The sequence below is a fragment of the Dasypus novemcinctus genome, chromosome 5 (genome assembly GCF_030445035.2).
Source record: "Dasypus novemcinctus isolate mDasNov1 chromosome 5, mDasNov1.1.hap2, whole genome shotgun sequence".
Lineage (NCBI taxonomy): Eukaryota > Metazoa > Chordata > Mammalia > Cingulata > Dasypodidae > Dasypus > Dasypus novemcinctus.
The window spans coordinates 14,517,507-14,539,314 of NC_080677.1; the positions used below are offsets into that span (position 1 = coordinate 14,517,507).

The 21,808-nt window shown below is 39.8% G+C and overlaps 1 protein-coding gene across 1 annotated transcript in view; it reads right to left on the minus strand.

Moving 5' to 3' along the window:
* Positions 1-6,509: 6,509 nt before the first annotated feature.
* Positions 6,510-21,808, minus strand: part of BLVRA (biliverdin reductase A) — a 93,932-nt gene continuing 78,633 nt past the window's right edge. The window contains exon 8 of the mRNA XM_004449080.5: positions 6,510-6,869. Within this exon, the coding sequence (XP_004449137.1) occupies positions 6,611-6,869 (259 nt within the window). The 3' untranslated portion in view covers positions 6,510-6,610. The remainder of the gene's footprint in view (positions 6,870-21,808) is intronic.

The window sequence follows — 21,808 nt, forward strand, 5'->3', positions numbered from 1 at the left end:
CTTTCCTCTGTACTCTTGGATCATCCTGGTTTCATCTCTTCTGCCTCTTTGCCTTGTCTCCTACTATGCTTCTCTGCACTGTCCAATTGCACCATTCTTTCTGAACATGTTACTTATTTTCCTACTCCTCCACTCATGATCTCTCTCCCTGGTTTGGCCAAACCTAAGTGGGGCTTCCTCCCAGACCACCCACATGGAGGCACTATCCTCCTCAGCCTACAGCTCCAGCTGGCATGAACCCTTTCTTTGTAAACCACAAGCCTGAAGCAGTCAAGTTTTATTCACCTCAATATCTCCAGAGTCTAGCACAACCAGGCCACACATGTAGGTATTCAGTAAATGTTCACTGAATGACAAATAGAAAACAAATGACTGATACTAAAACGAGAAACAGATAGCAAGGAAATTTTGAATGTGTGTGGCGTGCCCTCTTGCAGTTTCCAGAACATTCTATTTTAGTGTTTATGAAATGACAGTGCCTATATTTTTGTCTTGATGTGAGCAGCAATGTGAGGATTAAGAGGAAGGCTCTGGGGTCAGAGAGGCCTCAACCCAACTCCTTCACTTAGAGTAAAGGGCCAGATAGCAAATATTTTAGACTTTGTAGGTTATAACGTCTCTCTCACAAACACTCAATTCTGCTGTTGTGGTGCTGAAGCAGCCACAGATAATATGTAAATGGCTGTGTTCCAATAAACTTTACACAAATAGACAGTGGGCTACTTGACTTGGCCTGAAGGCTGAATTTTGCCAATTTCTAATGCAGAAGGTGAGGGAATGTGGTCCTGATGCTTAAATTCTGAGTCCTGGGTTCATCAATTGCTACAAAAAAGAAAAAAAAAAGAATGATAATAGTGTTTAATAACCTCATATGAGTTTCTATGGGAGTTACGAAGAGTAAATGGAAATGGGTATGGAAAGCTCTTAGCACCAGGCCTGGAGTATACTGATTGCTTAATAAATTGTAATTAATATTATACTTTAAGATATTCAGCAAAAGGGACTATTAAGGGTTGAACTATGTCTCCCAAAAAGATATTGATATCCTAATCCCTAGGACCTAACAATGTGACATTCTCAGATTGACTGCACATTACCACATTATGCACATATTATTACTTGAACTACTTTTTAAAAAATGCTTGGGCCCTGTCTAAATTTCCTAGAACTGCCATAACAAAGTATCAAAAACCAGGTGGCTTAAAACAACAGAATTTATTGTCTCGCAGTTCTGGAGGTCAGAAGTCCAAAATCAAGGAGTCACCAGGGTCACATGCCATCTGACATCTCCAGGGAATAATCTCTAGGGAAAAAGCCTTCAGTGTTTCTCTACTGGTCTCTGGGGTTTGTTGGCAGTACTTGGCATTACTTGACTGTAGATGTATCAGTCTGCCTCCCCATAATAGCATGGCCTGAATCTTCCTGGTGCTTGTGTCAGTATCTATGTTCAAACTCTCTCTTCTTATAAAGACACCAGTCACACTGGATTAAGTTACTTTTTTATTTTTATATTTGAGATTTATTTATTTCTCTCCCCTCCCCCCCTCCCCTGCTCTCCCTCACCCCAGTTGTCTATTCTCTGTGTCTCTTCGCTGCGTGTTCTTCTTTGTCCGCTTCTGTTGTTGTCAGCGGCACAGGAATCTGTGTCTTTTTGTTGTGTCAGCTCTCCATGTGTGCGGCACCATTCTTGGGCAGGCTGCACTTTCTTTCGCACTGGGCAGCTCTCCTTATGGGGTGCACTCCTTGTGCGTGGGGCTCCCCTACGCGGGGGGCACCCCTGCGTGGCACAGCACTCCTGCGTGGCACAGCACTCCTTGCGCACATCAGCACTGCACATGGGCCAGCTCCACACTGGTCAAGGAGGCCCGGGGTTTGAACTGCGGACCTCCCATGTAGTAGGCGGATGCCCTATCCATTGGGCCAAGTCGGCTTCCCGGATTAAGTTATTTTATATTTAACCAATCCCATTTGCAGTGATCTTACTTACAAATAAGGTTGTAATTCAGCCCTCAATAAGCCCCTTTTTTCAGAGATTCTGATGTAATTATTCTGGGGAGGAGGCAGGCTTCAGTAGTTTTTTTTTTAAATTTTAATCAACTTTTCATTTTGAGATAATCAAAATGATAGTCATAGATTCACATGCAGCTGTAAGAAAAAAGGTGGAGAGATTCCATTTACCCTTTATCTAGTTTTCTCTAATGGTAACATTTTGCACAATGTCATAACCAGGATATGGACATGGAGACTGTCAAGATACAGAACGTTTCCATCCCTTTGTTGCCCCTGAAGAGCCACAGTAACCTCCCTCCCTTCCCAGTTAAAAAATTGGCAAAAAGTTATACAAATGGCCAAAAAGCACATGAAAATATGCTCAACATCATTAACCATTTGAGAAATGCAAATAAAAACATCAATGATACAATTTCATATCCACTGGAATGGCCACTATTATAAAAAATGGAAATTGCAACTGTTGAGAATGTAGAGAACTTGTTCATTGTTGGTGGAAATGTAAAATGTTGCAATCACTGTAGAAGACAGTTCCCCAGAATGCCAAATATAGAATTACTCTATGACCTGGCAATCCCACCTCTATGTTTATATATAAAAGAACTGAAAGCAGGGACTTGAACAGATAGAGGCCCACTGGTGTTTGTAGTGGTGTTATTTACAATTGCCAAAATATGTAAGCAACTCAAGTGTCCATCAACCCATGAATGGATAAAGAAAATGTGCTATATACTTACAGTGGACTATTATTTGCAAAAGCAATGAAGTCCTGATACATGCAACAACACAGATGAACCTTGAAGACATCATGTTGTGTGAAATAAGCCTGACCCAAAAGGACAAATATTGGATGATTCCACTGATGTGAAATAATTTAAATAAGCAAACTCAAAGTAGAGAAACTAGAGTTGGGGAAGGGAATGGGAAGTTAATATTAAACAGCGTTTGTTTGAGTTGATACGTTTTGGTAATGGATGGTGGTGATGATAGCATAACATTGTAAACACAATAGCACTGAATTATATATTTGAAGTTTTTGCAAGGGGAAATTTTAGGTTATATATGTGACATAGAATAAAAAATTGAAAAAGACCCATAGGGCTGTACAACACAGTGAACCCTAATATAAACCATGGAATATAGTTAACAGTACAATTATAAAAATGTTTTCCCATCAATTTGTAACAAATGAACCACATTAATGCAAGGTGTTAATGGTACGGTGGTATGTGGGAACTCTGTATTTTCTCCATTGTTCTATAAACTTTTAAATTCTTTAACAACAACAAAATAAAGATAATAAAAAGTATGCTAGTGTTGAGCATTGATCATGCCCCTTACAAAAGACATGTTAAAGTCCAAAACCCTGGTACTGTGGATGCGGACTCATTTATGAATAGAGTCATATTTAGACAAGGCCAAATTGAATTACAGCTGAACTTAATCCATGACTGGAGTCCTTATAAGCAGAGAAAATTCAGACACGGTCAATCAGTACAAACCAGAGAAGGAGATGCAAGGAAACATGGCCATGTGAAAGCTATCAGCAAAACACTACAGACTTTGGAGAAAGCATGCATTTATTGACACCTTGTCTTTGAACTTCAAGCCCCCAAACTAGAGCCAATAAACCCCTGTTGTTTAAACCAACATGAGTGTGGTATTTGTCATAACAGCCTTAGTTAACTAAGACAGCTAGAGAGAGTTTTTCTTAGGCAAGTAGTCAGGTAAGTCCTCCCTAAGAAGTGTGCTGAAATCTGAAAATTTTTGGATCTCTTATTTGGGTCTCTTACTCATTTCTCCTTTCCTGCTTAAATTCCTGCTTATTTCTTTTGCAGAGATGTTTGTCTATTTTGTATTTTCTTTCAGCCATCAATTTGTATTTTGTTTCCTTTCAACCCATCAACCTAGATCCATAAGGATTTTCCTTCAAGCTCCGTAACAGCTCCCTCCTCCACCTCCCCCCATCTCTACCACCACAATGAAAGGGTTAGTTCAACTAGGAATTTTTGCCAAGAATTGCCTTCTGCTAGTGTTATCTACTGAAGTAATATCCTTTTTATTTTTACTTAATTCCTTAAAGTGGAGGACCACTTGATATTATTACTGGGATTTTAGGGGAACAGTAAGTCTCCTAAACTCAATTCCTTCCCCTTCCAATTTTGGGGGTCAATTAAGTTACAGATGCAGAAGAGAGGGAGATGAAAATTGAGAAAGAGTTTTATTATGATAAAGCTGACTAGGGAGCATGGCTGGAATCTGCAGCCAAACGTTTGGTAATCCATCCTAAGAATGATGTACTCTTCAAACCATGCAGAGGAAGAACTAGCCTCTGTCACCTACCACGGGGATAAGCAGAGAACACAGGTGCGTCCTAAGTATGCATCAGTCAGAGGGGGTGGCTCATCTTCCTGTGCAAGTCATTCCTGCCACAGGGGAAAGGGATGGAAGGAAAGAGGGACCAAGAGCACTTACTCTATCATTCCCACCTGGAGACACGCAGCCCTGCAGGGAGGTTTCCCCCAACACTTACAATCATCTTCCAGTGGGATAAAGGGCTTCTTTCCTTTAAGGTGGACCACAAGCGAAATTTGATCAGAAATCCCAGATCTCAAATCTCCCTTTTCTCACTCAGACTTCTAAGGAAGTCAAGACAGTATCAAGGCAAGAGTGAAATGGACATCCACCATCTATTGGATACTTTGAACAAGTGGCTGAGGAGCTCCATGGCTTATTTCTGACACTGGAAGAGATGTTCTGATTGGGAGATGGGAGTGGGGTGGAGTAGAGTATAGCCTTCAAAATGGGTATCTGGGGAACACTGCAGTGGGTGTTGGTCAGGGCAGTGTTCCAGCAGCTCCAAAGGAAGACAAGGCCAGTTGAAAAGAGTAAAATAAGATTGCTTCTCCACCCTCTCCTTAGGTTCTGATCTCTCCTGTCTCTCTTCCCTTTTCTCTCTGCAATTCCTACAGATTAGTAAAATTAATGGATGTTTTAATTTGTATCTTTTGACCAAAGACTAAGCAAACTTGATATGAAGAGTTATCAATATCAACTTACAATCACAGCCCCCTATTCCCCACTCCAATAGCAAATTGGGCCAATACTTTTGAAATAGCAGAATTAGCAAATGGGAAGGCTAGTTACATTTGAATGATCAAATATGTGTTGAATACTTACCTTGTCCTAGATTTGGCACAGTGTACAAACAGTATTTCCTGGCCTCAAGAGTGTTTGATTGGGGAAAATAAAACAAGAGTACTGATAAATATTTGTTAAAAATTAATTTACAAGGCCATGAGAGAATAATTTTAAGAATCTTTACCCTTTTCACAATCATTTAATTTTTTTAGGTTTTAAATTACTATATTTGCCTCCTTTACCTCAAGGTACGATAGGAATGAAATAATAGAAACAGAGGTGGAAAACTAGGGTTTGCCTCCATTACTGACTTCACATCTTTTGAACTGGTTAAATGTCACAATGGCAAATGGGGAATAGGCAAAACCATGAATGGGGCAGTAACAGAGGCAAAAGATCTAACACTGGCTTCCTAAAAAGGGAATAGGACCTGTGATGAAATGAAATAGTGGTTTCCTGAGCCTCAGATCAGCATGTCTGACTCGATGACCATAAGCAACACTGCGGGAGGAATGGAGGGTTGCAGGTGCAAACGACTTCACTGGCTCCCAATGGAGTGATGTCATAGCATTCTTTGTGGTCTCAAGTCTCACCCTTCTGGGCAGCCTTCTGAGGACTTTACCTAAATTGGAAATCTGATCAAGTAAATTCCCATTATGCCAAACCTTTGGGAGCCTCTACACTGCCTAGTAAATAAACCTCAGTTCCTCACTATAGCTTATAAGGCCCCCCATAATCAGATCAACTTCATGCCTAATGCTGCAGCAGCATTGGGGTGGGTGCCCAGTGTCCCCAGGGCTTCCCACTTCCATTCTGTTGCTGGTAACGTTGCTGTGCCAGGGAAGCTCTCCCCTGACCTACACTCAGTCAACTCCTATTCATTAAGGTCCAGTTTCAAAGTCCTCCCTGTAAGACTTCTCTGGCTGCCAGGTATGTATCATTTTATATCACATTATAATGGGCAGTTTGTGTGTGTTCCTGAAGGTAGTAGCTGTCATTCATCTTTATAATCCTCAGCACCCAACACCTAGTATGGAGGGAAAGTAACATTCCTTAAAGAAGGGAAGAGAGTTTAAGGCAATATTTTGCAGTGGTTTAGAGCATGAATGCGTTTAAAATCTGGTTCTACTATTTACTATCTGGGTGAGATCAAAGAATATTTTCCAGTATATTACTCAAAACAGGCCTGGTTACAGCTAACCGAGAGATATCTTGGGAAGAGTAAATGAAGCCAGGCCTAGAAAGCATTTAGTTCAGCTTGACCAACATTATTAGCCCTTCTTCATTCCCATTGTACACACCTCCCATCCCCAAGTATCACCCACTTGTACAAAGACTGTGACAATAAGCAAATCCTGTTTATCCATGAAAACTGGTTTAATTTTAAGAATAGAGATAAAGGTCAATTCTTGCTAGAAACAAAACTCTGGTCCCATCCTGGAAATGGCACTACCTTCCCTCACTTCTTTGGGCGGCAGATCTTCTGGATTTCTTCTGCAAGCCCCAGGCAGTGCAGGATGCGCTTCTTTTCAGCAGCCAGGTCCTTCTCAGAGAACTGGCCCAAGAGTTTTTGGACAAATATATTTTGATCTTTCAAGAAAATGTTCTTATTGATACTGACTTTGGGTACATTCTCCAGGGACCCAGATTTGAAGTGGAAGCTTAAATGTCTGTTTCGTTTTAGGCCAGGCCCTTTCTCTTCAGTCCAGGTCAGTGGGCTGCAAAGGTGAAGGAATAATATGTTAGCAGTTACTACACCCTGGACCTCAAACACCAGGGCCTCACTGTGCCATCTTCTCTGGTGCTCAGTGTGGTTCTGTGGCATCCCAACCTCTAAACAGCACCTGAAAGGCTCATAGGGTAATTGTGTTTCCAACTTTGCTGCCAACCAGCTTTGATGCTGTTGCGCCATCAGTCAGGGATTCATTTACGGATTGTGCATGAACCCATTTCTTTTTCAGAAGTTTTTACTCGGAGTCCTATGGGTCCCTCTAAGGGTCCCAGATATGGAATCTAGGCAATCCACAAACCACCTGAAATTCTGTGCAAACTGTGGATTCCATGTATATGTGTATTTCTAAGGAAAAGAATCCTTAGCTTTCATTGGATTCTCTCAGAAAGTTATGACCCCAAACACATGCTAGAAAATACCAGACACTTACTGTCCATTAGCAAAGTACCACCATTTCCCTGTCAAATTTCCTCCCTACACTCAAGTCTGCACTCATTAAAATCTAAAATCCAACTAGGGTAGACTCTGCTTCTTTAAACCCTCTTCTTTCTCTGTGAGTTAATATTTTCTCTCTTTGTAACAGACAAGAGCCCTAGTATCTATTTAATGGAAAACAGAAAATTTCTTAGACTTGACCTAAAGAAGCTTCCCTGAGTATTATGAAAACTTATGGAAAACATTTCTTGTATATATTCTAAAAGCAATACAGCACTGATGTAAGGATGTTAAATATGAAAAAAATCTATAATTTTACCGCCTAAAAACAATCTTCAGTAAGACAATCTTTTCAAATATTTATGTGTACATGGCATGTACATTTTATGTAACTCTACACCAATTTTTATTTTACTTCTTTGGTTATGTTAAAACATTTTTATGACTACATATATATAGCTACCGTAATTATTTTTACCTGCCTATCATGTATACTTTATTGTTGCCAAATATTTAAGCTTTTTCCAGTTTTTTAATTAATATGGGTATCTTGCATTCAACATCTTCATGCTGGTAAAATGGAAGGAACATGGCTTGGGAGTAAGTCACATCTAGGTTTCCTGGCTAACTCTGGGACCTGGGGCTAATGAGACCTGCCCACTGATGTGTGAGGACTACGATAAGGCACGGAAAGTACCTGGTGTGTTTCCCATAATGGCCTAAGCATTGTTCGGGACTTCGAGGTGCAGGGGTTTAGGGCTTAAGGAAAAGGATGTCTGGGTTTGATTCCCACATGACCGCTTAGGCCCTATATCCCTGGGCAAATTTCTTAATCACATTGAGCCTCATTTTCCCAGGTGAGAATAATAACCTATTCCACAGAGTTGGTGTAAAGATTAAATGGAGAAATCCTTGTAAAGGAACTATGCCCCGTGCCTGCACATTGTAAGCACTCCATAAGTATTAGCTAACATTAGCACTTATGACAACAGGAATTTAAGGGGTGGTCCTATCTTGCTAGTCAATTTTTTTTTTAAAGCTTTTTATTTTGAAATAATTTCCAGGAGAATTGCAAAAATAATACATACCTCATACAGAGTATTCTAATACAACCCCTACCCAGATATGTAGATCCACCAACTTTTAATATTTTGCCACAACTGCTTTATCATTTTAACTATCTAGCTATCCATCCACTGATCCTCTCATGCATCCATGCATCCATGCATCCTCTAAGACATCTGAGAGTAGGTTGCCTACACCATGCTCTTAGAAAATTTAATACTTCCATGTACATCTCCTCAGAACAATAGACTTGCTTTGGGAGTTAGCAGACTGGGACAGTGCTGCACAACCCCAGGAGAACAAGAAACAGAAAGACGAAGAACCCAGAATGACAATGTGAGTTACTAAAACACTGTGGTGGTCAGGAAGGGCACCGTCCCCCACCTTCAAAGTGTGCAGCATGGATAAACACTATGGCCCACTGCAGCCGACTGAGAAGGGAGCAGGCATCTTCCTCCCTGGGAAAAGGGAGGGTGAAGCAGAGGGAGGACAGTGGTGTCTCTTCAGTGAATTTGGCCAACAGAATGCACTTTGAATCTCAGCAAAAGAAAGTGCAGCCTGCCTAACAATGGCGCTGCCCACATGGAGAGCTGACACAACAATATGATGCAACAAAAAGAAACACAGATTCCCGTGCCGCTGCCAACAACAGAAGCGGACAAAGAAGAAGATGCAGCAAATAGACACAGAGAACAGACAACCAGGGTGGGGGGGGGGGGGGGGAATGGGGAGAGAAATAAATAAATAAAGTACTGAAACAGAAAAACTTCCAGCCAAGAATTCTGTATCCAGCAAAACTGTCCTTCAAAAAGGGGGGTGAGTTTAAAGTCTTCACAGAGTAAACAAAAACTGAGAAAGTATGTCATCCAAAGACCAGAATTACAAGATATACTAAAAGGACTGCTGCAGCCTGAAAGGAAAAAACGAAGTCAAGAGACTTGGAGGAGAGTGTAGAAATAAAAATTACTAGGAAGGGTAAATTAAAGGCTAAAAAAAAGACAATAGTAAAGTATGACAATGGAAGGCCAAAATATAAAATAGACAAAGTAGTTAATGCCTTTACAGTAACAACATTGAATGGTAATGGCTTCAACTCCCCAATCAAAAGATAAAGAATGATACAATGGATAAAAAACTATGAGCCATCTGTATGCTATCTACAAAGACTCACCTCAAACATAAGAACACAACCAGGCTGAAAGTGAAAGTTTGGGAAAAGATACTCTATGTAAATAGTAACCAAAAAAGATCTGGAATAGCAATACTAAAATCAGATGAAATAGATTGTAAATGCAAAAGTGTTATGAGGGATGAAGAAGATCATTATATATTAACTAAAGGGGCAATACACCAAGAAGAAATAACTGTAATAAACATTTATGCACCTAACCTGGGTGCCTCAAGATACACGAAGCACACTGGGGCAAAACTGAAGGGAGAAATAGACATCTCTACAATAATAGTTGGAAACTACAGACATTATATTCTGTATTAGCTTTTCTTGGATCTCTTATTTTTTTAAAAAAATTTCTCTTATTTTACTCACTAAAACCCAGTTCAAAACCTGCAGAGGGCAAGCTGCAGGGTGAGCAATTGATGAGGCAGCCTGAGAAGATCCTTAGGGGTCTGAGAGAGAAGGCTATTTTCCATGTTTCTCATCTGAAACCGTGGAGGCAAGAAGGTAGTGGTATGATATAGTTATGGTGCTAAAAGAAAAAACTTCCAGTCAAGAGTACTTTACCCAGGAAAGGTGGCATTCAAAAATGAGGGAGAGATAAAAATATGCACAGATAAACACAAATTAAGAGAATATGTCAATATGAAATCTGCTCTTCAAAAAATACAAAAGGGAGTTCTGCCAGACAAAAGGAAAAAACAGGAGACAGAGAGTAGGAGGAGAGTGTAAGAAAAACTAAAAAGAAAAAAGAGAAATAAAAACAACATATACATTACATAAAACTAAGGAAAATATGGCTAATGTAAGTAACTCTTTGACAGTAATAACACAGAATGTTAATGGATTAGACTCACCAGTCAAGAGACGCAGATTGGCAGAATGGATAAGGAAATATGACCCATCCATATGCTATCAACAAGAAACCCACCTTACATCCACAGATGCAAGGAGACAAAGTGAATGGTTGGAAAAAAATTACACAAGTAAAAACTAAACAGAAAAAGGGTGGAAGCAGTTATACTAATATCAAACAAAATAGACTTTAAATGAAAACTATTCTAAGAGACAAAGAAAGACACTATATATTAATAAAAGGGGTAATCTACCAAGAAAAATCATAAAAATTTATGCACATAACCAGGGCACCTCAAAATACATGAGGCAAATACTGGAAAAACAAACCAGAGAAATAGATGCCACTACAGTTATAGTGGGAGATTTTAATATACCATTATCAACATTAGACAGAATATATTGATGTAAAATCAATAAAGAAACAAAAATTTTGAATAATTTATTAGAGGACCTGGACCTAATAGGCAAATACAGAACAATACACCCAAATACAGTGGGATATGCATTCTTTTGGAGTGCACATGGATCATTCTCCAGGATAGACCACATGTTAGGTCACAGAACAACTGTCAATGAATTTAAAAAGATTGAAATTATACAAAGTAATTTCTCTGACCACAGTAGAATGAAGCTGGAAATCAGTAAGGGGCAGAGAATCAGATTAGGCATAAAGATATGGATGTTAAACAACACACTCTTAGACAATCAGTGGGTCAAGGAAGAAATCTCAAAAGGAATCAGTAACTACCTTCAAACGAATGAAAATGACAATACAACATATCAAAACCTATGGAATGCAGCAAAAGCAGTACTGAAAAGGAAATTGATAGCCATAAATGCCTGTATTAAATATGAGGAGCTAAAATCAAAGACCTAACTGCACATATGGAGCAATTTGAAAAACAACAAACTAACCGCAAGGAAGTAAAAGAAAAAAAAGATATAACAAAGACTAGAGCAGAACTAAATGAAATTGAAAATAAGAAAGCATTAGAAAAATTAAAACTAAAAGCTGGTTCTTCAAAAGAGTGAATAAAATTGACAAACCCTTAGCTAGACTAACAAAAGAAAAAAGAGAAGACGCAAATATATAAAATAAGAAACAAGGAAGGGGATAGCACCACTAACCCCACAGAAATAAAGAGTATCATAAGAGAATCTTTGAAAAATTATATGCCAAAAAGATGGATAATTTAGAGAACATGGACAAATTCCTAGAAACACACAAGGAGACTATATTGAATAAAGAAGAAATTGTTTTTCTTTCTTGTTTTGTTTTTATTTTTATTTTATTTTTATTTTTTTTAATGTCCTGATTGCTGACATTGCATTATCCCTTAGCCTTTTCTCCCAGCGTATCCCCCAAAGTCTTTTTTTTTTAAGTTATTTAGGTTTTTTTTTTTATTATTGTTGTGGCTGTTGTGGTTGCTGTATATATTTTTTTCTTTTCCCTACCTGTTCCCTACCCTTTACCCACTCCCTTTTTCTTTCTTCCTTTCTTCTCTTTTTTTTTTCTCTCTCTCTTGTCCCTCATTTTCTTCTTATTTTACTTTATTCTAACTATACAATAGGTGCTGCAGGGAACACCTCACATTTGCTGGGTTTCCTCATCCTCCACTGCCTCATTTCTGTGTGAATAGATTTTGGCTACCTACACTATCCCCTTTCCCCTACATCTTGATATCCTCCATCATCTACTGTCTCTCCTATATTCCACCTCCCTTTCTTTGATCCACAAAGTGTCTAACTCTTAATTTCTAATACCTTTGTTTTGTTTTCTGTCTGTTATCCACTCTTGAAACTATTGCCTTTCTTTTCTCTTTCCCTCTCTCATGAAAACAATAGCTTTTTAATTCATACCATATGCCTCCAATATTCAGTCGACCTCATTATAGTAGGTACACTACCTCATTATAGGTACACTACCTACTGCTATAACTCTACACAACTTACATGAATCTAACATCCATCCTCCCAGATCTCATATTTTTGCTCTGTTAACATATATCACCAATACTACTTTACACTTTTTCCTTGTTTACACAATTGCCTTCCCCCAGCCCTAATACTTTCCTTTAAAGTGAACTCAACCAGCAATAAGAAATTAGAATAAGAAGAACAAAGTGACAAAGAGAAAATATAACACTTACGCAAAAACAACAGCTAATTAATCTCCAAGACTAGACAAAGATGGGAAACGGACTTTGGCCCAGTGGTTAGGGCGTCCGTCTACCATATGGGAGGTCCGCGGTTCAAACCCCGGGCCTCCTTGACCCGTGTGGAGCTGGCCACGTGCAGCGCTGATGCGTGCAAGGAGTACCATGCCACGCAAGGGTGTCCCCCGCGTGGGGGAGACCCACGCGCAAGGAGTGCGCCCGTGAGGAGAGCCGCCCAGCGTGAAAAGAAAGAGCAGCCTGCCCAGGAATGGCGCCGCCCACACTTCCCGTGCCGCTGACGACAACAGAAGCGGACAAAGAAACAAGACGCAGCAAATAGACACCAAGAACAGACAACCAGGGGAGGGGGGGAAATTAAATAAATAAATAAATCTTAAAAAAAAAAAAAAAAAGACTAGACAAAGAAGCTAAGGAACTGATTAAACCCGTCAAGATAAAATGATGACCAGACAGCAAAAAAAATCTACAAACCAAACCAGTAATCAGGAAAACATGGCTGAATCCAATGAACAAACTAAAAACCAGGAAGGGGAGCAGAACTTCGCACAAGTAATGAAAGATCTCAGAACATTTATCACCGACAAATTTAATGAAGTAAAGGAAGAGGTTAACAACATGAAGACAACACTTGGAGGGGAAATTGCAGACATACGCAAAAAGATAACAGATATGATGGGAATGAACACCACAGTTCAAGAAATCAAAAATACACTTGCAGCAAATATCAGCAGACTCCAAGAGGCAGAGCAGAGAATTACTGATGTGGAAGACAGTACATCAGAAATCAAACAGATAGGAGAATTGGTCGATAAAAAGATAGAAAAAATCAAGCTAGGACTTAGGGACCTGAATGATAATGCAAAAGCTCAAACATACGTATTACAGGCATCCCAGAAGGAGAAAAGAAGGGAAAGGGGTCAGAAGGAGTGTTTCAGGAAATAATGGCTGAAAACTTCCCAAATCTACTGAAAGAGACAGATGTACATATCCAAGAAGCACAGTGCACCCCAATCGTCATCAACCCCAACAGGCCCACCCCAAAACATATACTTGTCAAATTATCCAATGCTCAAGACAAAGAGAAAATTCTAAAAGCAGTAAGAGAAAAGAAAACCATCACATACAAGGGAAGCTCCATAAGATTAAGTGCTGATTTCTCATCTGAAACCATGGAGGCAAGAAGGCAGTGGTACTAAAGGAAAGGTACTAAAGGAAAAAAATTTCCAACCAAGAATACTCTATCCAGCTAAACTAGCATTCAAAAATGATGGAGAGTTCAAAATATTCACAGATAAACAAAAACTGAAAGAGTATGCCAACAAGAAACCTCCCCTTCAAGAAATTCTAAAGGGAGTTCTGCAGGAAGAAAGGAAAAAGGAGGACACATAGAGTTGGAGGAGAGTGTAAGAGCAACAAAAAAGACAAAAAGAGAAGGGGAGGGAAACGGACTTTGGCCCAGTGGTTAGGGCGTCCGTCTACCATATGGGAGGTCCGCGGTTCAAACCCCGGGCCTCCTTGACCCATGTGGAGCTGGCCATGTGCAGCGCTGATGCGCGCAAGGAGTGCCGTGCCACGCAAGGGTGTCCCCCAGGTGGGGGAGCCCCACACGCAAGGAGTGCGCCCGTGAGGAGAGCCGCCCAGCGTGAAAAGAAAGAGCAGCCTGCCCAGGAATGGCGCCGCCCACACTTCCCGTGCCGCTGACGACAACAGAAGCGGACAAAGAAACAAGACGCAGCAAATAGACACCAAGAACAGACAACCAGGGGAGGGGGGGAAATTAAATAAATAAATCAATCTTTAAAAAAAAAAAAAAAAAGGAAGTTATTTAAAAAAAAAGAGAGAGAAGAGGAAAAAAAAAAACAAAATATGAAAAACACAACTTCCAATCAAAATATGGCTAACACAAATAATTTCTTGAAAGTAATAACACTGAATGTCAAGGGATTAAACTCACCTATCAAAACATTCAGACTGGAAAATTGGATAAGGAAATATGACCCATCTATATGCCGTCTACAAGAGATACATCTTAGACCCAGAGACTCATGGAGGTTGAAAGTGAATGACTGGAAAACAATCATACAAGCAAACAGTAACCAAAAAAAGGCAGGAGTAGCTATATTAATATCAGACAAAATAGACTTTAAATGCAAAACAATTGTGAGAGATAAAGAAGGATACTACATTTTAGTGAAAGGGACAATCTGTCAAGAAGATCGAACAATCATAAATATTTATGCTCCTAACAAGGGTGCCTCTGAATATGTGAGGCAAATGCTGGAAAAAATAAGTGAAAGAATAGACGCATCTACAATTATAGTGGGGGATTTTAATACACCACTATCAACTCTGGACAGAACATCTCAAAAGAGAATCACTAAAGAAACAAAATATTTGAACAGTATATTAGAGGAGCTGGATCTAATAGACATATATAGATCATTACACCCAAACACAGCAGGATATACATTTTTCTAAAGCACACATGGTTCATTCTCCAAGATAGACCATATGCTAGGCCACAAAGAAAGGCTTAATGAATTCAGAAAGATAAAAATCATACAAAATAATATCTCTGACCACAGTGGAGTGAAGCCGGAAATTTGCAAGGGACAGGGGCCCAGATTTCACACCACGATTTGGAAATTAAACAGCACACTCTTAGAAAAACAGTGGGTCAAAGTGGAAATCTCAAAAGAAATAAACAACTACCTTGAAACAAATGATAATGATAATTCAACATACCAAAATTTATGGGATGCAGCAAAAGCAGTACTGAGAGGGAAATTTATAGCCATAAATTCATATATCAAAAAAGAAGACCAAAAATTGAAGCACTAACTGCACATTTGGAGGAATTAGGAAAAAAACAACAAAGTAATCCAACAGGAAGAAGGAAGGAAATAACAAAGATAAGAGCAGAACTAAATGAAATAGAAAATAAGAAAGCACTTGAAAAGATAAACAAGACCAAGAGCTGGTTTTTTGAGAATATCAACAAAACTGACAAACCTTTAGCAAGACTAACAAAACAAGAGAGAAGATGCAAATACACAAAATAAGAAATGAGAAAGGCGATATCACCACTGATTCCACAGAAATAAAGACTATCATAAGAGGATACTTTGAAAAACTATATTCCAACAAAAATGACAATTCAGAGGAAATGGACAAATTCCTAGAAACACATAAGCAGCCCATATTGACGAAAGAAGAAATTGATGATCTTAACAAACCAATCACAAGTAGAGATAGACTCAGTCATTAAAAACCTCCAACTAAGAAGAGCCCAGGACCAGACGGCTTCACAGGTGAATTCTACAAAACATTCCGGAAAGAACTAACACCAATCCTGCTGACACTATTCCAAAAGATCGAAACAGAAGGAACATTGCCTAACTCCTTCTATGATGCCAACATTGCCCTAGTACCAAAGCCAAAAAAAGACACCACAAGAAAGGAAAATTACTGACCAATTTCTCTAATGAACCTAGATGCAAAAATACTTAACAAAATACTTGCTAATCGTATTCAACAACACATTAAATGAATTATACACCACGACCAAGTGGGATTTATTTCAGGTATGCAAGGATAGTTCAATGTAAGAAAATCAATCAATGTAATACACCATATAAACAGATTGAAGGAAAAAAATCACATGATTTTATCTATAGATGCAGAAAAAGCATTTGACAAAATACAGCACCCTTTCTTGATAAAAACACTCCAAAAGATCGGAATACAAGGATATTTTTTGAACATGATAAAGAGTATATATGAAAAACCTACAGCCAACATTGTTTACAATGGAGAAATCCTAAAATCCTTCCCTCTAAAGTCAGGAACAAGACAAGGATGCCCAATGTCTCCCCTTCTATTTAACATTGTCTTAGAAGTACTTGCTCGAGCACTGAGGCAAGAACCAGATATAAAAGTCATTCAGATTGGAAAGGAAGAAGTCAAAATTTCATTATTTGCAGATGACATGATCCTATACATAGAAAACCCTGAGAGATCTACAACAAAGCTTCTAGAACTCATAAATGAGTTTAGTAAAGTTGCAGGTTATAAGATCAATGCGCAAAAATCAGTAGCATTTCTGTACACCAATAATGAGCAAGATCAAGGGGAAATCAAGAAACAAATACCATTCACAATAGTAAATGAAAATCAAATATTCAGGAATAAATTTAACTAAAGATGTAAAAAACTTATACACTGAGAACTATAGAAGACTGTTCAAGGAAATCAAAGAAGACCTAAATAAATGGAAGAATATTCCTTGTTCATGGATAGGAAGACTAAATATTATTAAGATGTCTATCCTACCAAAACTGATCTACACATTCAATGCAATCCTAATAAAAATCAACACAGCCTTCTTTAAGGAACTAGAAAAACTAACTATGAAATTTATTTGGAAAGGAAAGAGGCCCCGAATAGCCAAAGACATATTGAAAAAGAAAAACAAAATTGGAGGAATCACACTACCTGACTTCAAAACATACTACAAAGCTACAGTAGTGAAAACAGCATGGTATTGGCATAAGGAGAGACACACAGACCAATGGAATCGAATTGAAAGCTCTGACATAGAACCTCATATATACAGCCACATAATATTCGATAAAGCCACCAAACCCTTTCAACTGGGAGAGAATGGTCTATTCAACAAATGTTGCCTGGAGAACTGGATATCCACATGTAGAAGAATGAAAGAGGATTACCATCTCACACCTTATACAAAGATCAACTCAAGATGGATCAAAGACCTAAATATAAGAGCCAAGACCATAAAGACCTTGGAAAGCAGTATAGGGAAACATCTACAGGACCTTGTAATAGGAAATGGCTTCATGAATATCACACCAAAAGCACGAGCAGCAAAAGAACAAATAGATAAATGGGACTTCCTCAAAATTAAAGCCTTCTGCACCTCAAAGGAGTTTGTCAAGAAAGTAAAAAGGGAACCCACACAATGGGAGAAAATATTTGGCAACCATATATCTGATAAGAGACTTATAACTTGCATATATAAAGAACTCCTATATCTTTAAAAAAAGAAGATAAACAACCCATTTAAAAAATAGGAAAAAGATTTAAACAGACACTTCTCCAAAAAAGAAATACAAATGGCTAAAAAGCACATGAAAAAATGCTCCAAATCTCTAGCTATCAGGGAAATGCAAATCAAAACTACAATGAGATACCATCTTACTCCCATAAGATTGGCAGCTATGAAAAAAACAGAAGAATACAAATGCTGGAGAGGATGTGAAGAAAGGGGAACACTCATCCACTGCTGATGGGAATGCAGAAGGATCCAACCATTCTGGAGGACAGTTTGGCAGTTTCTCAAAAAACTAACCATAGATTTGCCATATGACCCAGCAATACCACTGCTGGGTATATACCCATCAGATCTGAAAACAAGGACACAAACTGATATATGTACACCAGTGTTCATAGCAGCATTGTTCACTATTGCCAAAAGTTGGAATCAACCCAAATGCACATCAACAGATGAGTGGATCAATAAAATGTGGTATATACACACAATGGAATACTACTCGGCTGTAAGAAGAAATACACTACAAACACACGTGATAACATGGATCAATCTTGAGAACCTTATGTTGACTGAAGCAACCCAGGCATTGAAGGAGAAATACTACATGACCTCAATGACATGAAATAAGCAAGCTGCCTCAGAGAGCTAGAGACTGGAAGATAGGCTTACAGGAAATCAGGGGTGGAGGAAGGATGTGAGCCGATGTCTGCAGGGGTGGAATCTATGATGAGCTGGTGGTAAGTAGGAGCACAAAGAAGAGATAAAATAGGGGCAAGGGGTTGCCTTTGGGTGGGGCTTTGCGGGTTTGAGGGGGCTGGGGATGGGCGGATGGGTAATATTGTCCAAAAAATTGGGGGGAGGAAAGGGCAACATACGAACATAGGAGAGTGTCAGGTGTTGGTTGAGAGTAAAATGCTGAGAAAATCGTATCAAAATATAATAAGGAGGGTTACCTGTTTAGGATGCTCGGAGGGGATGGTCTGACGCGGGATGGACTCCTGGGGAATGTCTGAATGCTCATTTTGCCAGGGTGGGTTGTCCCATTGGGTAGAGACCCAAGTAGTGAGAGTGGGGGTGGACCCACATCCTGGGGAGGACTAATACCATCAAATAGAGGGAACTGTATCTCTTGAGAGAAAGGGTGGCTCCCAGGGCATTAGATCAGTTGAGCAAGTCAAGCCCTGAATACTGTTGCAAGTATCTCTGGAAGTGGCTCCTCGGGAAATGGAGATTGGCTGTTGCTGTGGGCCCCAAGGGGAGGGGAAAATGGATGTTGAATGGATGGTACCAGGGTAAATGTGGGGTTAAGAGAGGAGTTTCGCGAGAGTACACAAGGATGGATATAAAACATGTAATATTACACCAAAAACATATAGGGTACGACACAGACTAATAATGTAAACCATAATGTAAAACACAGGATAACTAAAAATTTAGAAAACTGTATATCCTAAAGTATGGACCACAATGTAAGCACAGATGTCACCTTGTTTGAAAGCTATTGTCTCAGAGTCAGTACATCAGTTTAAGTAAATATGATATGAATAAGTTATAAAATTATCGCTATGGAAGGGAAAAGGTTTTATGGTGGATGTGTGGGAGTACTATATATTGTATATATGAATTACTGTGATCTAAGCCTCTTGTGAAGAGAAGCTCAATAATTAGGAAAAAAGAAAAGAAAAAGGATGTCGAATTTTTCCAAATCAATATGTATTCTAGATCTAACCTTTAAACTCATCACTATATTCCATTTTACTAGTAAGGGAACCTGACATTATATTGGGCTTCACTTTTCAGGAAGTTTTGGATCACAGGGTGGTTCAACAATGGCAGTGGAGGAATACTGGTATGGGATGTTATTGACAGGCGATATATGGTTGACAGGGAGTTATACAGGGCATGTGTCCAGGGTGCATGGTAATGTTTGGATATACTCATAGTGGAAACAATTAAAAACAACAGTTGTGGGGGTACTGGGTTCCTGGCTGGGGGTGCTCTGTCGTGGTCCCTAGGGGAGCAGCGGCAGTCCCCCATGTGCAATGGTAAGGACCAGGAAGGAATGAGGGTCCAACAGTGAGCCCCTGATACTAATGACTATGCTTGTGAGCCTATACGCCTGAAATAAGAACAAGGCCTAGAGCAGCACTGTGCCTGGGAGTTTCCTCCTGACAGCCTTCATGTTACTCAAATGTGGCCAGTCTCGAAGCCAAACTCAGCATGTAAATGCAATGCCTTCCCCCCAGCGTGGGACATGACACCCGGGGATGAGCCTCCCTGGCACCAAGGGATGACTACCAAATACCAGCTAATGATGCAACTAGAAAATGACCTTGAATTAAAGGTTCAACGCGGACCAGCAGAATATCCCTGTCTACATATAATAACAGGAGTTTAAAATGCTGTTTGACCTAATGTAAGGGGGAAATGAAAAGGAGAAATGAGTTTATATGGCTATGAGTCTCTAAAAAAGAGTCTGGAGGTTGTCAGAAGGATTGCCCTTATGCACACCTGAGCAGAGCCTCAGAGAGAGATAAAGTAGATACAACCCCAGGTATTGGTTCTTTCGCGGGCTAAAGAGACCCACGGGTTCTATGGTCATGGCAGATGGGGTTCACTGCCATGTCAGTTGGCCCTTCTTTGGAGCTGGTGTTTCTGCGTGATGGAACTGGACTCAGATGGGATTGCTTTTCACAAGACTTTCATGCTACTTTACTGGAATTGTAGTTGGTGCTGGTGCTTTAAGATATATCTAGGGGATTTGAATCTCTGGACTGACAACATGATAGCCACGCCCTGAACCTCAACAGACTTCAACTCCTACACTCTGATTTATTGGACTTACCCCACTCAGCTAACAGGGAGTTGAAGAATGTCAACCACCACACCATAGAGCCTAGAGTGCCTACAACTGAAAGCAGGAGGATTGCATCCAGTATCCATGTGGAATCTAAGCCCCCTCTTGACATAGATGTGCAATGGGCACAACCAATCCAAGGTCCACAGAGAAAATGTGGCATTGGTGTGGGAAAAGTGGCCATGGTGGCTCCTGGGTGCGGGGAATGGGAGGAAGAGATGAGATGTGGAGGCGTTTTCAGGACTTGGAGTTGTCCTGGGTGGTGCTTCATGGACAATTATGGGACATTGTAGATCCTCCCAGGGCCCACTGGATGGAACGTGGGAGAGTATGGGCTGTGATGTGGACCATTGACCATGAGATGCAGCGATGCCCAGAGATGTACTTACCAAATGCAATGGATGTGTCATGATGATGGGAGAGAGTGTTGCTGTGGGGGGAGGGGGGGGTGCGGGCGGTGGGGTTGAATGGGACCTCATATTTTTTGAATGTAATATTTTAAAAAAATGAATAATAAAAAAAAAAGACAAAAAAAAAAAAAAAGAAGAAATTGATGACTCAACAGACCAATCATAAGTAACGAGATAGAATTAGTCATCAAAGCCTCCCAACTAAGAAAAGCCCAGGAAAGGACAGATTCTCAGGTAAATTCTACCAAATACTCCAGAAGGAACGAACACCAATCCAGCTTAAACTCTTCAAAAAACAGAAGTACAGGGAACATTGCTTAAGTCATTCTATGATGCCAACATCATCCTAATGCCAAAGCCAAACAAAGGTGCCACAAGAAAGGAAAACTATAGACCAATCTCTCTAAGGAACCAAGGTGCTAAAATCCTCAACAAAGTTCTTGCAAACCATATTCAACAACACATTAAATGAATTATACACCATAACCAAGAGGGCTTCATCCCTGGTATGCAAGGATGGCAACATAAGAAAATCAGTCACTGTAATACACTACGTAAAGAGATTGAAAGAGAGGAAGGGCAAGATGATGTCAGATTAACTGTACCCTCATCATCTCTCCTACAAAAAACGGCTGAGTAGGGTCAAAATCTAGACTGACTGAGCTGTTTTGGGAACCCACAAAGCAGGAGGCTTCAGGGCATCAATCTGGAGAGAGCATGACAAAAAGAGTGACTGCTCAAGGTAAAACGTTTAGTTTCTGGTGACTCAGGCTGGAGCTGTGGGGCAGCTAAGTCCCTCCCAAAGGGCAGGAAGCTGCGGCATTCCCTGACCCTTGCTGGTCACCCAGCTGGAGGAGACAAACTCCGAGAGTGGG